The sequence below is a fragment of the Natrix helvetica genome, assembly GCF_964273705.1.
Source record: "Natrix helvetica genome assembly, chromosome: 1".
Taxonomy (NCBI): Eukaryota; Metazoa; Chordata; class Lepidosauria; order Squamata; family Natricidae; genus Natrix; species Natrix helvetica.
The window spans coordinates 376,254,548-376,263,275 of record NC_138548.1 but is presented as its reverse complement, the minus strand read 5'-3'; the positions used below and the strand labels follow the sequence as shown (position 1 = coordinate 376,263,275).

At 48.2% G+C, this 8,728-nt stretch overlaps 1 protein-coding gene across 5 annotated transcripts in view; it reads right to left on the bottom strand.

Annotated features, from left to right (window-relative positions):
• Positions 1 to 615: 615 nt before the first annotated feature.
• LOC309383793 (major histocompatibility complex class I-related gene protein-like) overlaps positions 616 to 8,728 on the bottom strand; it is a 47,750-nt gene continuing 39,637 nt past the window's right edge. For 2 of the 5 annotated variants that reach the window (XM_081936692.1, XM_081936696.1), the window contains 3 exons: positions 7,430 to 7,531; positions 6,895 to 6,927; positions 5,615 to 5,648 (listed from right to left, as the gene is read on the bottom strand). In XM_081936692.1, coding sequence (XP_081792818.1) covers positions 5,629 to 5,648; positions 6,895 to 6,927; positions 7,430 to 7,531 — 155 coding nt within the window. In that variant the 3' untranslated portion in view covers positions 5,615 to 5,628. Of the gene's footprint in view, positions 678 to 1,560; positions 1,586 to 4,212; positions 4,589 to 5,614; positions 5,649 to 6,894; positions 6,928 to 7,429; positions 7,532 to 8,728 lie in introns of those variants that run through there. The other 3 variants (XM_081936693.1, XM_081936695.1, XM_081936697.1) reach the window with 3 other exon arrangements.

Below are 8,728 nucleotides of genomic sequence, written 5' to 3'. Positions count from 1 at the left end.
AAGCTAAACATACCCAGTTCCTGCAACCGTTCTTCATACGTTTTAGCCTCCAGTCCCCTAATCATTTTTGTTGCTCTTCTCTGCACTCTTTCTAGAGTCTCCACATCTTTTTTACATCGTGGCGACCAAAAGTGAATGCAGTATTCCAAGTGTGGCCTTACCAAGGCATTATAAAGTGGTATTAACGCTTCACGTGATCTTGATTCTATCCCTCTGTTTATGCAGCCTAGAACTGTGTTGGCTTTTTTGGCAGCTGCTGCACACTGCTGGCTCCTATTTAAATGGTTGTCCACTAGAACTCCAAGATCCCTCTCACAGTTACTACTACTGAGCACGGTACCACCTATACTGTACCTGTGCAGTAAGTTCTTACAGAGACACGTAGTCTGTACCTGTGGCCCAAGACAAAAGGAGGAGTAAGACAATATCCACTTACAAGGCTTCTTTCCTCAAGATAACCAGTAAGAAATAAGTTGTTTCCGTGTTACGCTGCCTTTGAGAATGTATAAGAATGCGTGCTTCGATGATACGTAAGGGTTGTTCAGAATTTGCAATACTAGCCTTTGACTAGTTTTTCTGAACCTGGCTGCCAATAAGCTTCTCCTGGATCTCGAGACGTCTTAAGTCCGGTCATTTTCTGCAACATGGCTGTGCAATCCATCTCCTGTTCCCTTTTTCTATAGCATGAAAATCCATAAATGACGATCAGGAAACATTGAGTGTTTGAATGCTACACTTGTTATATTAACTATTTGTCAAACTTGGATGATCAAATATACGGTCAAGTTTAATTTGTTTTAAAATTTATTTTGTTTTTGTTTATCACTAAACTTCTGTGTCACCCATCTTGCCAGGGTAACTCTAGGCAGCTTACAGTAAAATTCAAGAAAATGCCATGTAGAATATTTAAAATGAGAAATAATAGCCAGATTCCCACATCAGATTGAAATCTCCCAGGACCAGAATCCTGGGCAACTCCATGCCAACCCTGAAATGGCCCCCAGCAGCTGAGGCAGGAAAGAGGCTGGTACAGTAGCAACAAGCCCAATTGTTCCCCTGAGCCCAGATTCAGAAACAAAAATTCACAACCAGAAAGGTGAGGTGGGAGCCTCCTGAGTGCCAAAAGAGATTCTCAGATGACCACTGCATCCTGCATCCCCTGCCCTGGGGTATCGGTTGCCGCCAATCATTAAACTGGATGGGGACATCTCTGAGAGAGGGAACCCCTCCCCCTTCCAGAGTCAGCCAGGTCTCAGCTATGCCACCAGAGGAGTCTCTAGCCACTGGGGATGATGGCCTCACTGGTGGTTTCCCTATTTCCCCTCAAAGAATGGGGGGCTCTTTCCTCCAGAGGGGGCCAAGGCTCCACCATGCATTATTATTATTATATTATTATATATATATTATTCCACCAGTAGAAGACTCAGAGGGAACCCAGGGAGGATGAATTAGCGGGGCCTTTAAAAAGTGGGGGCCTCTCCCTCTTTTCATCCCTTCATCCCCCCCCAAAGTCTTACAAAGGGACAGAATGGCTCATGCAGCAGCTGCTCCCTCCGACTTACCCTGGTCTGAACTGCTGGATCCTCTATCACTTGCTGGAAAAGAAGGGAAGTAAAAGAGGATGAGAAAGTCCCTCTCTCGGCTTACAGGTAGAGAAGCTCAACTCTTTCTGACTTTGAACCAAATGGCTCTGGCTAAAAGGCATCGGAAAGAATTCTTAAAATTTGTATTTATATCACACAAGGCCAGAAGGCAGAGCTGACCTAAAAGGATACAGAAGGATCCAAAGTTTCTTTCCGTAACCGGTTCGTACTTAAAGAGCCTTTGTGATGGGAGACCAAGAGGAGATCCAGCTAGCATCCTCCAAAGCTCCTTTTCCCTCAAAATTCCCCCCTTTCATCCCTAATTTTATGGAGCTTCTGACTCTCATTTGACCAAGCCTTTCCTCTCAGCCTACTTGGGAAACAGAGCATGTCCTCAGTCAGAGTCACTCAGCCGGGTCTTCTCCTCTTCTTTTTTATATTGCAAACTTTTATTGATTTTACAAATTTTGCAGGGAAAAGGGGTTGAAAGGTTATAAAACATTTTGAGAGCTACATTGTGCGGGGGGGGGGGGGTTAGAAGCCCCCCCCCAAATCTCGCAACTTTAACCAACAAGAATGGAAAAATATCAACATTTGCATAAGTATTAGCAGTTTTAAGTTTAACACTAAATCATCAGTATGTTTCAATCATTTTGTTTTGTATCACTTCCATAAAGGTACATTGTAACAGCAATTGCAATAATGTTTGAAATCACTTTTGTGATCTGAGTCTTCTAGTTGTCGCATCCTCCCCCCCCCCCCCCCGTCCACTGGCAGAGCCTCAGCCCCTCCCTCCCTTCTTTCTTGTGTACCATCCCCTATTGCACCTGAGAGAGCACTGTGTTTTTTAGTGAAAGCCTCCGCTTCCACCACTGTGTTGATTCTTATTCTACTGCCCTCCCAGAAAATCAACATGCCTTCTGGTAACAACCACCTAAACCAGACCCCATTATTATATAATTTTTTGGCTAAGAATGAATATTTCCTTCTCTTATCTCTTACTGTCTTTGGGATCTGTTTAAGAATGGTTATTTCTTTATCCTTATATTTTAGTGGTCCTCCCCTTTGAGCTCCTAGAACCTCATCTCTTGTGATCTTTCTAAGAAATTTAACATGAACTTCCCTTGGAACATTGTGTGTTCTTGCATAGGCTGAATTAATCCTATAGATCAGATCAATATCCCACCAGAGCTGTTGTTTATCTCTATTAATGTATTCTGCTAGTATTGTGGTCATAATCTCCTTAAAATCTTCATTCTCAACTTCTGGCAAGTTTTGGAACCTAAGGAAAAAAGACATCCTTTCGAATTCCATTTTTATCATGTGGTTTTCAAATTCTACATTCCCCCTTTGGATTATCTTCACCTCGTCTCTCATCGCAACCGCACCCTCCTCCAGTACACCTATCCTCTGTTCATTCCGTATAGATTGTTGTTTCGTTTCTCTGAGCTGGTCATTTAAGTCCTGCAATTGTTTTTTCATTTCATCCTGCCCCTTTAAGATAGATTGAAGCATCTGTTGAATAGACAAATCCTTTGAACTCTCTTCAGGGACTTTAGGTTGTAAAAAAGACCCCAATTGTGACTGGTGAGCAATCGGGCTTGACGTGGAAGATGTCGGGGCCGATGAGGCCTTACCAGGCTGTAACTTCTTTGGACCCATCATGAAGCTCAGAGATACTTATTGTTCTATACAAAGAAATGGTGTCTGTGGGAAAGCACAGCCAGTAGAGATCACCAGGCAAACAAGTCCAAAAGGGAATAAATCCTCTAATACAAAACTAAAGCAGATATGTGGGTCAGGATATTCCAAATCCAAGGGAAAGACATATTTGAAGAGGCTCCTGGAGATCTCTGGGGTGGAAATTAGTTCAAAGCACACAAAGTTTTCCAAGGGAGGAGTCTCATTCACAAAGACAAAGAAGAAAGAGGAAGTTGGCCATCTTGGCTCAGCCAGCACAGGTGGTCAGGAAACAACAAGATCAAAGTTCCCATACATAGTTTAGAGAAGAATCAGTTCAGCCATCCTTTCTCTCGCAGTTATAGTCAGAAAAGAAAAAAAATTCCCCATTATTTAAGGGAAGTGAATGTAGTTTTGAACTTTCTCCCTCTCCCATAAAAGGGAGAGATTTTCCAAGTGCCGCTTTTCCGAGGGGGGTGGAAATTCCCCCCCCCTCCAATCTTGACTCCCCCCCCAAAAAACCCCTGCAAGTCAATCAATAGAGTAGGAACAGTAAAAGACTCGGGGAGATCTCTCACCTCTCCGTGCTTCAGCTGTAACTTTCAATTGCCATTTCCTTCCAGGCTGCGTTCGGCGAAGCTTGTGCACCCCCTGCACTTCCCGGCTCCTGGGGCAAAGCTGGAGACCCCCCCGCGGCTGCCGCTGTTCCAGGGGGTCCCAGCAAGCCGCCCCTATGGCAGGGCGCCACTCCAAGGCACCCTGTGCTCCCCTTAGGATTCAGGGGAGCCCACCGAGACAGCGGGAGGCGGACGCACGCGTCCGTTGCCTTCGCCTGCCGGAACTCTTCTCCTCTTCTTGAAGGTTCCTTCTCCCAGATGTTTCTCCTTGAGGTCTCCACTTCCAAGAACAGCCTGGCTGTAATGAAAAGGGGGTGGGCCAGCTGGGTGGGCCAGTCATTCTCTCTGACCCCAACCCACTTCACAGGGTGGTTGTTTGTGAGGAAAATAGGAGGAGAAGGTGTGTTAGATATCTTCAATGCCGTCAGCAGGATACAAATAAATAAAAAATAAAGTATATCCTAATCCCAGTTTGAATCCTTTTGATTCCACAATTATAAACACGTAAGATGTCATTTTCTCCTCTGTTCCTCAATCCTAATACAAAAGGTTATTGATCCAAGGATAAAAACAATGGGGAAAGACACCCAAATACATCCTGGTTCCAAGATGAAGGATGGGCCTGAAGGGCTCCTCAGAGTCCGGCCTAATTCAGAAGAAGGCTGATCCCATCTTCTCTCATCTCTCCTCATGCTAGGACCACTCGTGCTGCCAAAAGGAGGGAAAAAGCAGGCAGGGTCAGTCTGGGAGGGAGCCAAGAGGAGGAATCCCACCGCCCAGGCTGACGAAACTGCCCAGCTGATCCCACTGGTGAGAACTGCTGGTTCCTCAAGAGAGGGATCGGCCGGGTCGGATTTTCCAAGGTGGAAAGAAGTGAGAGGCAGGGCTGGGACTGGATCCTGAGGCGGCTGAGAACCTGCCCCACAAGTTACATAACGCCAATGTCCCCCCTCAAATACACGGATCCAATACTAGTCTATGTTGCTTCCGGAGACATATGCATCCCCTATGTCCCCCCTAGGCCTTCCTTCAGCATCTGGAGGGAGGGATTCCCAGAGGGCTCCAAGGAGTGAAACCCCTTCTCCATCCCTGACTGCAGGATCCCCAAGAAGCCCCTCATCTGCCCCTCTTCTCCTCCTGCGCTGAGGACCCCCCAGTCCTCTTAGGATATTAAATTCAGTAACTGGAACAGGAAAGTGCACAATGGGCAGGAGTTGATTGGTTGAGCTGGCTTCTGCACAAAGCAATCCACGCTATGATTGGTTGCTGTGGGTGTTAAGAGGGGGTTCCCTTTCCCCCCGCCTTTTTCTTCTGTGTGTTCCGTCTGCCGTTTGATTTCCCTGATGATGTTCCTGACTATCTTGTCTGCTGCAACTATAAATGTTAAATATATTTATGTATATAAAACAACACGTTTGTGTCCGTGTCTTTTGACTTCCTCTGGAGAGCTGCTACGTCATTCCTTGACCAATCTCCCCTTTGCAGCTCTCTGAGCCTCCTGATCCAAGAGAGTCGGATCCCAAAAGGAGTCACAGTCTGGCCTTGCAGTGTTTAGGGGCAGGCAGAGCCCCTCTGAATCTCCCCCAAATTCCTTCACCTTGCAGTGCTTGATATGAGTAGGAGAGAGAAGAGGGATTTCCCAATGCATCTTCACCATCAGTGGGTCCTTGGAACTCAAAGCCCTCTTTTCTCTCCCTTCCTCCTCCCCACACAGCCCCCAGTGGGACCACTCACCTACGAGGAGGCTGCTAGGTGGCCTGGTTCCTCCCTGCATTGGAGAGAGAGAGAGAGAGAGAGACAGAGTGAGAGGATAGGATAGGACAGGACAGGATAGGGACAGGAATAGCTTTGGCCTGATCCTTTCTTCACCACAAAACCTCTGCAGCTTAATGAACCTCTCAGAGGAGACCAGCCTATTGGTCCCTGAACAGGCACGTGTGTCTCCATCGCCCGGGCCCGGATCGCCTCTGCTGCGCAGCGACTCGGGCCCGGCGTCCTTGCGCCGCTCCGCCCAGCCTCGGCGCGCTTGCCAGGGCCCTGCCTTCACATCGCTGCCGCCGCCACCAGGATGGGCTCGGCCGAAGGGAAGTCCGTCGGGCCTCGGCCGCACCGCCCTCACCGCCGCCGCTGCTGCCTCCTCTAGCCGCGCCACGCCAGGCAGGCCGCGCAGCCGCCTCGATCCCAGCCATGGCGGCCCCGCGCCGCATCATGCTCAGTCCCGCAGTCAGCTCCGTCCTCGGAGCTCGGCTGCCTGCCGCCTTTCCCCTTCTTTGTCTCCCAGCGGGGGCGGCTTGCCGCCGAGTTGCGACTATTGCCGCCGCCTCTGCCGCCGTTCACGGAACCGGCCTCTCGCCCTCTTCCTCCGGTCGGCAGGTTGCGACTCGTTCGCTGCCTGCCAGGCCCCGGCGCCGTGTTCGAGCCGGAGGGGGAAAGGAGGAGAAGGAGAAGGACAACAAAGCCCTCTTCGCTTTCCCCCTCCCCCTCCCCCCTTTTCGGCTTAACCCTTGTGACGCCCGCGCAAAGCCCCGAGGGGACGGATTCCTGTGCGGGACGCATGGCAGGAAGGCTATAGAGTCCCCTCTCCCTCCGCCGTCAAGACGGTCCCTGAAGCCTTCGGAACGCTTAAAACGACCCTCCGAGCAACCCAGAAGTCACTTCCGGTTTGCTCGGAGGGTGGTTTTAAGCACTCCGAAGGCGTCAGGGAAGCCTCCGGACGGTCCCTGAAGCCTCCGGGGGGGCGGGGGGGCGGGGGAGGCTCTTTTCGCCCTCCCCAGACTCCTATAAAGGAGAAAGGCGAAAAATAGCTTTTAAAAAGGTGAACTCAGCTGGCCAGCACGCGCATGCGCGCTGGCCAGCTGACAGGGCAGCGCCTCGCGTGCCCTGACAAATGGCTCCGTGTGTCACTTGTGGCATGCGTGCCATAGGTTCGCCATCACGGGTCTAAGGCCTGCTCTACGTTGAGAACAGGCTTGTTCTAAGTTGTAAATTATATGGAAAGAGGACAATTCACTCACTTGGTACTGCATTGTAGTCATCTTGACATTTTTCTGCAAGGACAAAAATCAGTGAAAACTCAGAAGAATCCACCAGAGATCATCCAAACTCTCCCTCTGTAGGAGGAAGAACCCCAAGAGATGCTTCACAGACCTTTTATCCCATCAATAAAGACAGAAAGATCTTCAAAATACAAATCTATCTCCTTATTTGCCCCAAGAGAACCCAGCTGCCTCCGAGATGGACGGAGGGGAATTGGGGGAAGCAGAAGGAGCAGCTGGGAGGGAAGGGAGGTTTCCATGGAAATCCTTCTCTGCTGCTCTTTGACCAAAGCCTTTGAAAGGGACAAAGGAACTGGGATGCCTCTTCCCAACTCAGAAGAAGACAGGACTGCCCAAATCTCAGACTCAGCTGAATCGAGACTGGAGTCCCAGCAAGAGGCTGAGATCTCAGATCCTCCCCTAGAGGGCTGGGAAAACAGGACAGAAGGAAGCCCAGAGGAAGCTCCCCAAAGGGAGAGATTTGGGAGGAATTACCTTTAAAAAAGATACTTACTGAGGAATATCAAAGTCCCAATAATCACACACGCCAGGACAAGAGCAGCCACAACAACACAGCCGATGATGAGACCCAGGTTGGATTTTGAATTGGTTGGTTCTGAATTGGGAGAAAGAGCAGATCATTGAAGGAGAACCTCAAACAATCTTCCCAATCAGGGAAGAGACCTAAAGAAGTGAAAGCTGGAAATACCCCAAATTAAAAACTCCATGTGATCATTTTTGGGTCCCTCTAAAGGTAACATGAAGAGGCCTTGATAACCGTTGTTAGAGGATGTTTCCTCATGACGCTGCCTTCTTCTCACACCAGCCCAGCATGAAGGCAACTGGATTCATCTTTAGCTTTTCCACTCTAAAACAGCCCTTTGCCACCTTCTGACTCATAGCAGCTTCCAAAACAAAAACTTCACCAACACAATAATGTCAACAAAATTTGTTAAACAAAAACATTTTTGTTCTTTTTATAAGCTTCCCCAATAAGCCACGACTCTGAGTGGAATTAGGCAGATCTGAACATTATCTTTTTTCTTCAATTTGAGTGTTTGCATTTCATGATGTGAAATAAAATAGCTCATACCACCTAGCCTTTTTTTAAGTACAGTTTCATTTCTTTGGCCAGTTCAAAAATAGCATAAAAATGGCAGAATAACAGAGTTGGAAGGGACTTTGGAGGTCTTCCAGTCCAACCCTCTGCTCAAGCAGGAGACCTTCTACCATTCCAGACAACTGGCTCTCCAGTCTCTTCTTGAATGCTTCCTGTGATGGAGAAGCCATAACTTCTGAAGGGAAGCCATTCCACTGATTAATTCTTCTCCCTGTCAGGAAATGTCTCCTCAGTTCTAGGTTGCTTCTCTCCTTGTTTAGTTTCCACCCATTGCTTCTTCTCCTGCCCTCAGGTGCTTTGGAGAATAGGATGAGCCCCCTCTTCTTTGTGGCAGCCCCTGAGATACTGGAACGTATCATGTCACCCCCAGTCCTTCTTTTCCTTAAACTAGAAATGCCCAATTCCTCCAACTGCTCTTCATATATTTTAGCCTCCAGGCTCCTAATCCTCTTTGTTGCTCTTCTCTGCACTCTTTCCAGAGACTCAACGTCTTTTCTACATCGTGGCAACCAAAACTGGAGGAAGAATTCCAAGTATGGTCTTACCAAGGCATTATAAAGTGGTATTGCTTGGGGGGGGGAGAAGGTTTGAGGAGGAAACTTTAAATTTAAATTTCTCTTGCACAAAATTCTGGATTCCCATTGAATAGCAATCCTGCCACTTGTAAATGGATGCCTGCTATAAATAACAACA